General features: G+C 40.3%; 2 protein-coding genes across 2 annotated transcripts; one reads left to right on the top strand and one right to left on the bottom strand.

The window, feature by feature from the left end:
• LOC109848878 (fructose-1,6-bisphosphatase, chloroplastic-like) lies at positions 154 to 7,822 on the bottom strand. Its single transcript, XM_020418596.1, is given in 5 exon segments — positions 154 to 461; positions 5,982 to 6,358; positions 6,361 to 6,442; positions 6,528 to 6,752; positions 7,263 to 7,822. Coding segments are annotated over 5 exon segments (1,191 nt in total). The 5' UTR covers positions 7,698 to 7,822; the 3' UTR covers positions 154 to 389.
• Positions 10,298 to 11,765, top strand: LOC109850943. The gene is made up of 3 exons (XM_020421028.1): positions 10,298 to 10,457; positions 10,542 to 10,868; positions 11,412 to 11,765. Exons 1-3 carry the CDS (start codon positions 10,391 to 10,393, stop codon positions 11,570 to 11,572), a joined length of 555 nt encoding a protein of 184 aa, XP_020276617.1. The 5' UTR covers positions 10,298 to 10,390; the 3' UTR covers positions 11,573 to 11,765.

The following is a 14,643-nucleotide window of genomic DNA, read 5'->3' as shown; positions in this document are numbered from 1 at the left end:
AGTTATCTGTTACTTCTCGAGATTTCCTGTTAATATCTAATTTATTGAATACCGCTTTCTTATTCAACACCTCAATGTGTGCTAGTCTCACCTTTACAAGGATTCTTACTGTGTGAATTGCGAAAAAACTGTACAAGATTTGATTCCTATATGTAAATAAGAAGGTAAGGAAATTAGATCAAACCAAGAATATGGCAAACCAATTATAGCATCTCAAAATACAAAAATTCAACTTGAACAGTTGAAAGAATTTGAAACAACTGTATTTTTTTTTTCATATTCAAATGCCTTCAAACTTTTGATGCTGAATAATCAACTGATATTTCTTGGAGAATGGAAAGCTTATCTCGTCAAGAGTTAAAGCAGCATCTTTAAGAATATTAAGGATGTCATGCCAAAAACCTCTCTACCTTCTCCACTTCTTCTACACTTCCAATGTAGAGTGGAACCCTTTGATGAATCTGCAGTAATAAATACAATGAAGCGATCAAGAAAAGAAGGAAAAGAACTTGAAACATGAATCTCATGAACTGAAACTGGACCATATCTAGCTAGACTAGGTGCTATGCAGATCAAGGCACATTTTTGGATCCACACGCCTCGGGCAAAAGAAAGAAGTATAGTCATGCTATAAAATTTTATAACTCTTGTAGCATCTCTTGATTCTGTGTTTTTGTAGTTCAATTTCTGAAAAATGGTAAAATATTGGTGATCTCTCATAGAACTATGGTACAAGAAACCAGTTTCCAATTAAGATCATTATTGAAACCCCTCAGCCATGTCATGCTCTTCTTCATGTGACTGATTAGGCATGTGCATCGGTAGATCAGTAAAATTTCCTCGGTAGCTATCTTTATGAGTACAAAATCGAGGAAATTTATACCTGAATCAAACTATTAATAATAATTCGTGAGCCATGTGCCTTGGGTGGCCCAAGCACGCGGCTCCACCCTAATGGCTACTCATTAGACTAAGGTTCAGCTAGTGTTTTTCTTTAAATCCAACTCGGCAGATCTCAGCTTTAGATCCGGTAGTTTTTGTGTTCCTGTTAATTGTTGCATTGAGATGGAACTGATGACTGATGAAAGATTCGGTCTTTAGGTTTTACACAGAGATTAGTGTCAGGTGCCTAATATTCCAAACCCACCGAAAGTGCACAGCCACATATGTTGAAAATTTGAGAAGAAAACAAAAGAGCGGACCCCACAGCTACAGTAAAATATTAATATTTTATTGTGCATAGTGTTTTTCTAAAAACTATAAATAGGGCTCCAAATCCTTAAGGAAATTTCATCCCAGAAACAACTTCTTATATAAGAAGAGTGAGAGAGAAAAAAAATAGAGAGAGTTTCTCCTTGTAAAGAGAGAGTTTGTAACTCCAGAGTTTTTTCCTCATAGTGAATTCTTCTATCCTTGCCCGTGGACGTAGGCAATCAAGTGCCGAACCACGTAAATCTGTGTGTCCAACATTTTATCTCTACTTTTGCTCTACTATTGCTGCGACCCTGCTCTATTAGGCCCCGGGTTTGTCCCAACAAGTGGTATCAGAGCCAACTTAGGGTACTTGTATATATCTACTTATCGTATGCTCTGTGGCTGCCACCAAAGGTGGATCCTCCACATCAGAAAATAAGTTAGGTTATCACTTACCCTTTGGAGGTGACGGGCACTGTTCACGAGTACGGTACTGTTCAAAAATACGGTACTATTCACAAGTACGGTACTATTCACAGATACGGTTACTGTTCATAAATACAGTTACTGTTTACGTGAAATAGTAAGAAGTTACTATTCGTGGTAGAAGCAATGACGGCGAAGTTCAAGATCGAGAAATTCGACGGGAGTAATTTCTCACTGTGGAAGTTGAAGATAAAGGCTATCTTGAGAAAAGATAATTGCCTGGCGGCCATTAGTGCAAGGCCGGACGACATCACAGATGATAAGAAGTGGAACGAGATGGATGAAAATGCTATTGCAAATCTCCATCTGGCATTAGCAGACGGGGTGCTGTCAAGCATAGAGGAGAAGAAGACAGCAAAGGAGATCTGGGATACTCTAACAAAGCTATATGAGGCGAAATCCATGCACAATAAAATCTTCTTAAAAAGGAGACTTTACACTCTGAGGATGGCGGGAGAGGAAGATCAACGGAACGTGGCTCCAGTGGGAGTCATGCCCATGGTAGATCGAAATCACGAAGTAAGAAGAATATCAAATGCTACAACTGTGGCAAAAGAGGGCACGTCAAATCGGAGTGTTGGCACAACAAGAAGAGTGGAGATAAAAAGTCTTCAGAGCCATCAACATCTCAAGGATGCGTTGTCAGCACGTCAGAGGATGGTGAAATTCTATTCAGTGGAGCAACCACTGTTGATGAAGGCAGAAAGAAGTTTGCTGATGTCTGGCTTCTAGATTCAGCAGCCTCTTGGCACATGACCTCTCGGAGAGATTGGTTTCACAAATATGAACCTATCTCAGGAGGATCTGTATTCATGGGGAATGATCATGCCTTGGAGATTTGTGGTATTGGTACTATCAAAATCAAAATGTTTGATGGTATAATACGCACCATTCAAGATGTGCGACATGTGAAGGGCTTGAAGAAGAATCTATTGTCTTTGGGACAATTAGATGAGCTCGGGTGCAAGACTCATATAGAAAATGGAGTCATGAAGATTGTTAGAGGGGCGCTTGTGGTGATAAAAGGAGAAAAGATAGCTGCAAATCTGTACATGCTCAAGGGAGAGACTCTGCAGGAAGCTGATTCATGTGTGGCATCAACCAGCCGTGGAGAAGAACAAACCATGATGTGGCATCGCAAGCTAGGCCACATGTCAGAACGAGGCTTGAAGGTTCTCTCCGATCAGAAACTGCTTCCTGGACTTAATTCGGTAGCTCTTCCATTTTGCGAGCATTGTGTTACAAGCAAGCAGCATCGACTGAAGTTCAACACATCGAGTTCTAGAAGCAAGGCTATTCTGGAACTGGTTCATTCTGATGTATGGCAAGCACCAGTTACATTCTTAGGAGGAGTAAAGTACTTTGTGTCCTTTATTGATGATTACTCCAGGAGATGTTGGGTGTATCCTATCAAGAAGAAGGCGGATGTGTTCTCAGTCTTTAAAGCCTACAAAGCGCGGGTCGAGCTTGAATCTGAGAAGAAGATCAAGTGCTTAAGGTCAGATAATGGAGGAGAATACACAGACGGTGAATTCCTAGCATTCTGCAAGCATGAAGGCATCAAAAGACAATTCAGTACGGCTTATACTCCTCAACAAAATGGAGTGGCGGAGCGGATGAACAGAACTCTGTTGGAAAGAACAAGAGCTATGTTGGCTACTGCAAATCTGGAAAAAGTCTTTTGGGCGGAAGCAGTAAAAATCGCTTGTTATGTGGTGAATCGATCTCCATCAACTACAATACAATTGAAGACACCGATGGAGATGTGGACTGGCAAACCAGCTGACTATTCCAACCTCCATATATTTGGAAGTCCAGTGTACGTAATGTACAATGCCCAAGAAATTACAAAGCTGGATTCAAAATCCAGAAAATGCATATTCTTGGGGTATGCTGATGGAGTAAAGGGGTATCGCCTGTGGGATCCCACTACCCGCAAGGTTATCATCAGCAGAGATGTTATCTTTGTAGAGAACCAACTACAAAGTGAAGAGAAAGAAAGCAGTTCGAGGAAGGACTCAGAGACTGTAGCTGTTCAGGTAGAAGATAATCCGAATTCTTCTGAAGCGACACCGGAGCATGATGTACAAGAACCAGTCGAGGCCGAGGCTCCAGAAGTTCGAAGGTCAACTCGTGAGAGAAGACCACCGACTTGGCACTCGGAGTATATTACGGAGAGTAATGTTGCATACTGTCTTCTAACAGAAGATGGAGAGCCATCAACTTTTCATGAAGCTATAAATGGCACAGATGCATCTTTGTGGATGGCAGCAATGCAGGAAGAAATTGAAGCTCTCCATAAGAACAAGACTTGGGAACTTGTGTCACTGCCACAAGGAAGAAAGACCATTGGAAACAAATGGGTCTACAAGATCAAGCGAAATGGCGATGATCAAGTGGAGCGGTATCGTGCTAGATTGGTGGTAAAAGGATATGCTCAGAAAGAAGGTATTGATTTTAATGAAATATTTTCTCCTGTAGTGCGACTAACAACAGTCCGAATAGTCCTGGCTATGAGCGCTATATTTGACTTACATCTAGAGCAGCTAGATGTGAAAACAGCATTTCTTCATGGAGATCTTGAAGAAGAAATTTACATGCTCCAACCAGAAGGTTTTGAAGAAAAAGGAAAAGAGAACTTGGTTTGCAGATTGAACAAATCTCTGTACGGTCTAAAGCAGGCGCCGAGGTGTTGGTATAAGAGATTTGATTCATTCATCATGAGCCTTGGATACAACAGACTTAATTCAGACCCTTGTGCATATTTCAAGAGGTTTGGTGAAAATAACTTTGTTATCTTATTGTTGTATGTTGACGACATGTTGGTTGCAGGCCCCAACAAAGATCGTATCCAAGAATTAAAGGCTCAGTTGGCTAGGGAATTTGAAATGAAGGATTTAGGATCTGCAAACAAGATTCTAGGGATGCAAATTTACCGAGACAGAATTAATAGGAAGATTTGGCTTTCTCAGAAGAACTATTTGAAGAAAATCTTGCGACGCTTTAACATGCAAGATTGTAAGTCAATTTCTACCCCACTTCCTGTTAATTTCAAGTTATCCTCCAGTATGAGTCCTAGCAGTGAAGAAGAGAGGATGGAGATGTCTCGAGTGCCGTATGCATCAGCAGTGGGAAGCTTAATGTTCGCGATGATTTGTACAAGACCAGACATTGCACAAGCAGTGGGAGTGGTTAGTCGATACATGGCGAATCCTGGTAAAGAGCATTGGAATGCTGTAAAGAGGGTTCTAAGATACATTCAAGGAACCTCAAATGTTGCATTATGTTATGGGGGATCTGATTTTATTGTCAGTGGATATGTTGATTCTGATTATGCAGGTGATCGTGATAATAGCAAATCCACCACAGGTTATGTGTTTGCACTTGCTGGCGGAGCTGTAAGCTGGGTTTCAAAACTGCAGTCAGTTGTGGCTACTTCAACAACAGAAGCAGAGTATGTAGCAGCTACACAAGCTAGTAAAGAAGCGATGTGGTTGAAGATGGTGCTGGAGGAACTCGGCTATGAACAAAAGAAGATATCTTTATTTTGTGACAGTCAGAGTGCTTTGCATTTGGCAAGAAATCCAGCCTTTCATTCAAAGACCAAGCACATTCGAGTTCAGTATCACTTCGTTCGTGAGAAAGTGGAAGAAGGAACAGTGGATATGCAGAAAATTCACACCAAAGACAACCTAGCAGATTTTTTGACCAAAGCAGTCAGTACTGACAAATTTATTTGGTGTCGATCCTCTTGTGGTCTGATGGAGACGTAAGCAACATGAAGATGGCAAGATAGAAAGAATGGTGTGAAGATATGATTGATGCTCAATCAAATCTTCAAGTGGGAGATTGTCAGGTGCCTAATATTCCAAACCCACCGAAAGTGCACAGCCACATATGTTGAAAATTTGAGAAGAAAACAAAAGAGCGGACCCCACAGCTACAGTAAAATATTAATATTTTATTGTGCATAGTGTTTTTCTAAAAACTATAAATAGGGCTCCAAATCCTTAAGGAAATTTCATCCCAGAAACAACTTCTTATATAAGAAGAGTGAGAGAGAAAAAAAATAGAGAGAGTTTCTCCTTGTAAAGAGAGAGTTTGTAACTCCAGAGTTTTTTCCTCATAGTGAATTCTTCTATCCTTGCCCGTGGACGTAGGCAATCAAGTGCCGAACCACGTAAATCTGTGTGTCCAACATTTTATCTCTACTTTTGCTCTACTATTGCTGCGACCCTGCTCTATTAGGCCCCGGGTTTGTCCCAACAATTAGGAGCTATATGGCTGTTGTATATGTTTACCTCCGTGGGCTGGATGTCCAATATCCTCTGGTGTCCGTCTGATCCCTTACCACCAGCCTGCTCTACAATAAAACTCATAGGGGCACACTCATACAGAAGCCTTAGCTTTCCGTTCTTGCTCTTCTTGTCCCGAGGGTACCCATATATACCTCCGTAAAGCAATGTTCGATGAAAGTCACCCACCAGGCTCCCAATGTACCGTGCTGAATAAGGCTTCCCCGTGGGCTCTGGGTCTTTGAGGTGATCCATGTACTTCCTCAATTTCTCATCCCACAACATGTAGTTCCCCTCATTGAATGCATAGATTTTACCTGCTCGTGGTATTTTCAGCTCCTCTTGTGTTAGCACAAATTCCCCATACATTGGATCCAATGTCTAGAATACATACAGTATCCTGCAGCTAGCAGGTTACTTCCTGGCTGGCACACATTGACCACGCATCTCTCCTCTGTTTTACCTAGCTGCAAGTTATGACACCAAATCTTAGAATTAGACCACGCTTCAGATGAAATAAATTAGCGCTAGTAGATAGGAAGGGCTTTGTACGTTGCTGTCATCATCAATGTCAGTGAGGCACTCGTCGTTGGGGCTGTAAATTCCAAAGATGGATCCAGTTGAGACAGCAGCATCAATGTTGGAAGATCCATCAAGGGGATCAAAGACGACAATGTAGTTGCCAGAATAGCTTTCTTCTACGGCTACTGGCACATCCTCCTCTTCTGATGCAATGATTCCAGTCCTTCCGCTAGACCTTAGGCAGTTAGAGAACACCTGTAGGTTCAACTTAATCAGAATAGAAAATCGGTACGACTGTAGATTGGCAAACTTGAGTTGATCGCCAATTTTGTGGCTTGTTTAATTTAATTGTGTAGAGTTATGTGGCATTTCATGATTTCAACAAGCCCGGTTATTTTTGCTTGACAGGAACAAACCGATCATGAGCTTCAACTGTTTCTCTTTTCTTATTTGGGCTTGTCCTACACAAGTGTTATAACATTTTGCATAGATTTTGGGTAATTACACCCTTATTCCTCAAATGACAGTTAACGTATCTCTGTTCGAAACATTAGCATATGTTTTCCATTTTCAGGACACATTAACGTTTTTATGTCGAAATTCGTTGAATTTAGCTTGTTTGCTGATCTAGTCCTGAGCTTAGTCCTGAATGTATGGATGTGAATTGATTTGTGTGATCAAAGCTGAAATGCTCATATTTACACCCTGGTTGTCTTTGAGTTGATAATTTTTGTGTGAGACAATAACAGCTTTAAGAGAACCGACCTCATTAGAGACCACATCGAGCTTCTTCTGATCCTCTCCTTGTACATTCACAGCACCCTGAACACCAGTGAGGTTCGAGATCCCCGCCCTTTGAACCAGCGAAGCAATCTGCTTGCAGGCCATAGAGATGCTGGAGAGAACAATGGTGAGCTCAGCATCAATGTCCCCTGCTTGCTCTTGCTTCAGAAGCCATGTAGTTAGCGTGAGAAGCTCGTAGCTGCTCCTCCTCCTCGTCTCAGGCTCTGATGTTGCTGTGCCAACAGCAGCACAGTGTATCCTTGCTGCAGGTCGTCTTCCACGTTGCTGCTCTCTCCTCCTCTTTGAAGCGATCAGAATTGCTCGGTTTGCATGTAGATGGATCGACGACCGAGGAGAAGCGACTGAGTTTGAGTAGTTTAGCTTGGAGAAGGGAGTTTGAGCAGTGGCGGTGGCCATGGCTGTGGGGATTGTTGTTTTTAGATCAGATAGATGAGCTCATGTCTTTGTATCTCTATTAATTTCTTGATGAAGCCGTGCAACATTTTGTGAGGTGTTGAAGCGGTTAGGATTGGTTTTGGATTTTCTTTGATTTTTTGAGGATGGTATGGGTCGCATTGGTCCTAAGGGGCCCCCCTCCTTTATCCTTGATGATCAAATTTTCTTGGTTTTGGAGAGTTCCGTATCTTACGATTTACCAGTCAGTTTTTAGTTTTTTTTTTACTTTTATTATTTCTTTGAGGAGGGAATAATTGGTACAAGCCAGTGGGCTTTAGGCCCACTACCAAACCACGACTGTGTATTGGGCCAGCATTGTTGCTGGTCTGGGCTATAGGGTCGAAACACTTTGGGCCTTATAGTATGCAAAGCTTGATGAGACCCCCGGTTACCAAACCTCGAAACATATTGGGATCCTCATCCTCTACTAATAAATAGTATTCCTAATATCTCCTAATAAATAGATCTTAGCCTTTAATTTATCAATCAAAGGCCAAGATCTCATCATGAGCAAAAGTAGGGGGAGGATGAGGAGATCTTGGCCTTTGATTGATAAATCTATCAATCAAAGGCTAAGATCCCATTAGGAGATATTAGGAACCTCCTTATTAGTAGAGGATCCCGATCCCAAACCCTTGAAACGGACTCTCCGGGTTTCAACCGAAAAGGAGGTAAAAGATTTAGGGCTTAAGAGAGCTTTAGTGGGACGCTTCTACTTTTATCGGTCTCTCGCACCCCACAAAAGCTAAAAAAGAAATTGTACTCCTTATTCCTCTTGTGGGGGGTTAGAAGTAAGGCATATTTCACTTTTTAACTTTAGTCAGCTGGGAGAATTAATTAATTATTGTTTAATTAATTGGTGTTAGCTTTTAGGTTCTAGAAGAAGCTCCAACTAGACCTTTAAACGTGTTAGGCAATTAGGCACCATTTGAAACAGTCCAATATTTCCATCAATTACGAGCCATGATCAGTCGAGTCAATACCCAAAGTCTTTTTCCTATTTGGCTGGAGCGCAGGGCTTTTCTCAGGGAACTGGAGTAACGAACAGCGCAAAGTTGCAAGCGTGGCATCAAATGAACCTATATACTATACGCTTCAAAATTTAAAGGGTTATTTTCACACAACCTCCCTTTAGAAAATCGCAGTAATATATGCAAACAGTTTTTAAAGTTCATTTTCATACAAGAAAAAAAAATCCAATTTTTTTTTTTAAAAAATTCCCAAAACGCCTTTAATTAACACGCGTGAGGGGCTAAGTTTGGTTAAGAAAGACATGTCACGTGCATGACATGTGTATTTCGGAAGTTTCTAATTGTGTCAGAAAATAGATCGACGCGGGGTTGATTGCTATCTGAACGTGCATTAAAGGTGCGTTAATTGAACTTGGCTTTAGCCCTTGCTTGCCCCTTGAATTGTTCGTTTTGTCTCTCCATAACCCCTAAACTATCTTTTGTCTCATCTTACCTCCTGAACTATTTAATTAGTCCCTCGTTGCCCTCTGAACTATTTTGAATCCCTCGTTAGCCCTTGAACTACCACTTCAGTCCTACCTTACCCTTTGTATTATCATTTTATCCATTTTAAATAACAAAAATTAATATAAATGAGGTTGTAACTTGGTACCAAAAGTAACAATTCACGGGGTAACAAGGAATGAATTTAATAGTTCAAGTGGTAAGATAAGACTAAAAATAGTTCAGAAGGTAACAAGGGACGGATTTAATAGTTCGTGGGATAAGATGAGACTGAAAAAAAATTAAGAGGATACGAAGGAACAAATTAAAGAGTTCAGGGGGGCAAGTAGAGGCTGAAACCCTCGTCTCATCCTATTGTGAAGATGGTTTATGTGAGAAAAAAAGCACAGTTTTAAAATATGGGAATATTCCAAATTAATGATCACAACGACGCCATACCTATAATTAACTACCCTTGTTATTGGAGACTAGCAGGCTTCTTCTCTTGATCACAACGCCAATGCTTACAAAATATTCCGACTTGTTAAACCCTTCATATGATGCCCATCGAGGAATACGAAGAGTGAGGCGGCAGCAACCCAATTAGTTTACGTGCGGTCGAAGACGGACCCAAAATGGAACGTAACAAGCCAACCACCTCTCGAGACACCGAACAAGTCTCCTAACTTGACTTGACCCTCAGCGTGCCAGTTGGCACATTTGCTTACGGGTCCAACAAAAATCTCCACCTCCGGACTAGGCTCCAAAGCTTCGAGAATTTCCACGCTCCGAAACTTCCTATGTTACGTTTTTTTTTTCTCACCCACCGCAATTAATTAGATGATTAAATTACACCACCTTGCAACTTGATCGAGCGCTACGCTTACGACTAGTGAAATCGGCGATTGTTTATTCCCGAACCGTAACTTTTATTTGACGCACGCGACCGATGACCGCTTCTTTGCAACGTTTTCCAACCAATAACCGCGTTGGGTGTAATCTTCACATCAATCAAACAAAAGAAATTAGGGTTAGAAAGTCGTTGGCCTTCACGTTTATACACCCTAACCGTGCGTTATATAAACCCCCAACCCTGCGTCTCTTTTCTCTTCAGTTTCGAAATAACACTAATTTGTATCTAATTCATTAATTCCCCCACTTTCCTCTTTGGTTCAAATTATTAATCGAACCATCGATCTCATGGCTTCTCGGTTTTTGTCATTAGCTCTTCTCGTCTCTCTATGTCTGCTCGTTCCTTCAACGCTTGGTACGCCCTCCTCTATTTTTGCCTCCTGCCTTTTTTTCTGATTAATGAATACAACTAACTTATAACGTTCTTGTACGTGTGCAGCGGGGGTGATATGTGACGATTTGCCCCAGGATTTATGCGCGTTCGCCGTTTCTTCTTCTTCGAAACGTTGCGTGTTGGAGAGCTATCAGAACAGCGGCAAGCCAACGGAGTATCAGTGCCGGACGTCAGAGGTGGTGGTCGAGAGGATGAAGGATCACATCGAGACCGATCAATGCGTGAAGGCTTGTGGTGTTGACAGGAAGTCCGTTGGAATTTCGTCGGATTCTCTTCTTGAGCCTCAATTTGCCGGGAAGTTGTGCTCCCCGGAGTGCCATCAGAACTGTCCCAATATCGTTGACCTCTACTTCAATCTTGCAGCTGGGGAGGGTAAGGTCTTTTATTTGATCAACAAGCCTATACTTACAAACTGGAATCCATATATATTTTGATTAAATAATGCACAAATATTAATTAGATACGAAGATAGTTAGAGAAAGGAACGCAGCAACAAAATTGCACGCTCTAGTGAAACCGTGACGAAATACGTACCCCTACATGCATGTCATTAATAAGAGTTTAACAGAACAATCCGAATATATGTACGAGAAGAAAAATATGATCACATGTGAAATAAGTCCTTCAGTCCCCTCCAATGGTCCCATATTTTGGGTCCCTGTAGCAAAGCTCTTTCCCGTTAGATCCAAAGTAATTTGAGCATAAACTACAGCTATAAAGGGATTTGGGCACTTTGGCGCGTTTCTTTAGAGTGGGGAAACGTTTGATACTCCCTAGTTACCGCTTTCTTTCAGAAAGGCCTCGATCGGCCTCAATTTTTAGGCAAGCCACTAGGTTTTTCATTCGATGGGCTTTTAGGAGGCCCAAATACTAGAGTCTGAAAATGGTATTAACGGGCTTTGTTGTGTGAAACAGGCGTTTATCTTCCAGACTTGTGCGAAGCTCACCGGTCGAACCCTCGTCGAGCGATGGTTGAGCTCATGAGCTCCGGTGTCGCACCGGGTCCCGTCTCTGGGGGCGTGGTCAACAAGTTAGACGCAGAAGCTGCTCCCGCTCCTGCTCCCATGGCTTTCTGATCGATTGAAATTTTCTTTAGGTCGACTTGAAGAGGGCATTCGTTATGAATTAATTCTTGTGTTTTGTTTACAGCGGAGGGATAATTAGAAGATTCATCACAGCGAGGACAGTCTTGTATTTGATTATAAATTATATGTGTACCCTTATTCCTTTGTATAGAGAAAATAATAATATTTTGATGATTTTCAGTTACTCCCATAGTTTGTCTTTTACGATTAATTAGTTCTTTTTAATTCCCTCTAAAATGAAGAAACTTAGAAGAAGATTACGTTGTGTTTTAATCCTCTTCTTCTTAGCTCTTTCTAATTCGCTTCTTTTCATGCTCTTTATGTATTTTGCTTGTCTATTGTATCTAGTGCATAAATTTCCTGGATATCTTGTCTATGTTATTAAGTAACAAAATACATTTTATCAAAAAAATAAAAATAACAAAATAAAACAATTTCATGTGGCGAGTTGGCCCAAATAAACTACAGTAACGAGCCGAAGTTATACAGTGTGAGGTAACACAACGGGCCTAATTCTAGACAAAACAATTAATGGCTAATTGCGGCTCTGATGCGACTTTAACATAATTGGCTAAACCATTGTTCTTATGGGCTAAGCCCATATAGCGATAAAGGTTGCTCAACACTTAATGCCGTTTATTGTTGACTTCATTGGGGATTAGGGTACATAATGAGTATAAGCTAATAGCTCTTTTAGCAAAATGAGATGTCAACTCTATGACACGTGAGCATATATAAAATACATAGACATATATGGAATACTGAGTATAAGCTAATAGCTCTTTTAGCAAAATGAGATGTCAACTCTATGACACGTGAGCCCCTCAACTGATGTAACTAGCAATGGATCATATATATATATATATATATATATGAGATTAATGGGTATTCCTTGTCATAGGAGCGGCGATTTCCTCCCTGGTACAGCCGTCTAATAATCACATCGATATGAGGCGATATTGTGGTGCATTCCGCTCCGTTGAATGATCTACATATTCTAAGACCCCAACGACACCAAGTTATGGGTGAACCCGTCGTCCGTTTGACCCTATCATCCACTCGTATCAATTTTAAGGTTTTGAATGAATAGAACTTTTCAACATTAGCTCGTTCGATGGAGGTCAACGACGACGGGATTTCCCGCAAACTTGGTGTGTTGGGTTTTAGATTGTAGATCAAGTTCAAACGGAGCGGATCATCCATAAATGTCGCTGCATTCATGTGATTTTAGAGCCGTCAACTGAGAAAATGGCCTCTTCCTATGACAAGCGATACCCATTAATCTCTTCTCTCTCTCTCTCTCATCGTCTTCTCTCTCTATTATATGATATATATTATATATATATAATATATATATATATATATATATATATATATATATATATATATTATATAATATATATATGTAGATTAATGGTATTAGATTTTTAATGGCGTTATCCTTGTGCAATAGGAGGGATTTCGCTCCTATGACGCCTCTAAAATTCACATGTGATTGAGCGATATTGTGGATGATCCGCGCCTCTGAACTTGATCTGACATATTCTAAAACCCGCAAGACACACCAAGTTTGGCGGTGAACCCGCTTCTCAGTTTGACGCCTTCATCCAGTTCGCTATCAAATTTTAACGGTTTTGAATGAATAGAACTTTTCACATGGCCTTCGATGGACGGTTCAAACGACGACGAGATTCACACCCAACTTTGCGCTGTGTTGGGCGGTTTTAGAATATGTAGATGCAAAGTTTAAGATCGCGGATCATCCACAATATGCGGCTCAATCATGTGATTTTAGAGCGTCAATGAAGGAAATCCCCTCGCTATGAGCAAGGATACCCATTAATCTCATATATATTATATAGTATATATATATATATATATATATATATATATATTATATATATAATATATATATATATATATAGTATATATATATAGAGAGAGAGAAAAATGGGTATGCCTGGTACGCAAAAACAATTTTGCTGCGCTTGGTAAGTGAGGTGTCCTATTCTGCATCCACTCATTCGAATTGGGGTCCACATTCAACCCATTGTGAATGTGATCCTCTCATTGATATGAGTGGATGATAATATGGGCCACATCACTACAAGCACAATTTTATGTGCTTGGTACAAAGCATACCCACGTTCCTCATATTATATATATTATATATAATATATATATATATATAGTATATATATATATATATATATATTACTGTCAGACCTTTAATTATCCACAAGGAGGCGGCGCTTGTTGAATTAGTTCCTGTTACGGTGGCCTCATTGCTTTGTCACACATGTCCACAAATGGGGTCATGTGGCGGACCTTTACATACTGAAGAAGGAATCAAATCAATTAGGAAAAAGAGCCAATTATATTAGATTAGTTAAACAGGTCTATAATCATGTGATTTGAAGTAAATTGTTGTTTATACTGTCTCTTTGTGAAAGAAATCCCTTTTCTGGTTGGATCATGGGTCCATCTTGATCTATCAATGGAATACTTTTTCAGTCTTCTTGCTGGATTGCTCTGTACGTTCCAACGTGACATCAGTATTTAGTAGGACCTCTTCTATTTTTGGGTGATTGCCTCGAGTAATTATTATACTTTTAACAGGACGACCGGTTGCTAGACTTCGATATTGTTTCTATCCTCCCATAAGTGTAAAGCGTACTGATTGTATACTGTTTTGCTTCCTAAGAAGATCAAAGATGATGGAGCATTATTCAAACTATTGCTTCTTTCTTCTCCTTAATGATTGCCTTGGTAGATCATACGTTAGAATGTAACTTTAAAAATAAAAAGAAAAAACGATCATACGGTAGAAGAAAAAAGAAAACTTATTACAACAAACTGGACAATCTTAATTAATTAGCTCAACGGTCTTATAATTTCTCATCACGTGGGAGGGTAGATTCTACCAGAACATCCCCATAAAATAAGTTGATCTATACTGTTCACACAGGTGGTTAGGGGTTAGTTTGAAATTTTTTAACTCTTCCATCTATAATATAATACAAATTAAACCACATTATTCCTATATGGGTGATTCTGATAGG

Source organism: Asparagus officinalis, chromosome 7, assembly GCF_001876935.1.
Source record: "Asparagus officinalis chromosome 7, Aspof.V1, whole genome shotgun sequence".
NCBI lineage: Eukaryota > Viridiplantae > Streptophyta > Magnoliopsida > Asparagales > Asparagaceae > Asparagus > Asparagus officinalis.
The sequence above is the reverse complement of the archived record's forward strand: the minus strand, read 5'-3'. Positions and strand labels throughout refer to the sequence as shown.

Coding starts and splice junctions, on each gene's coding strand:
- LOC109850943 (XM_020421028.1), top strand. CDS start 10,391: ATGGCTTCTCGGTTTTTGTCATTAGCTCTTCTCGTCTCTCTATGTCTG. Junction 10,458..10,541: donor GCTCGTTCCTTCAACGCTTG/GTACGCCCTCCT, acceptor GTACGTGTGCAG/CGGGGGTGATATGTGACGAT. Junction 10,869..11,411: donor CAATCTTGCAGCTGGGGAGG/GTAAGGTCTTTT, acceptor TGTGTGAAACAG/GCGTTTATCTTCCAGACTTG.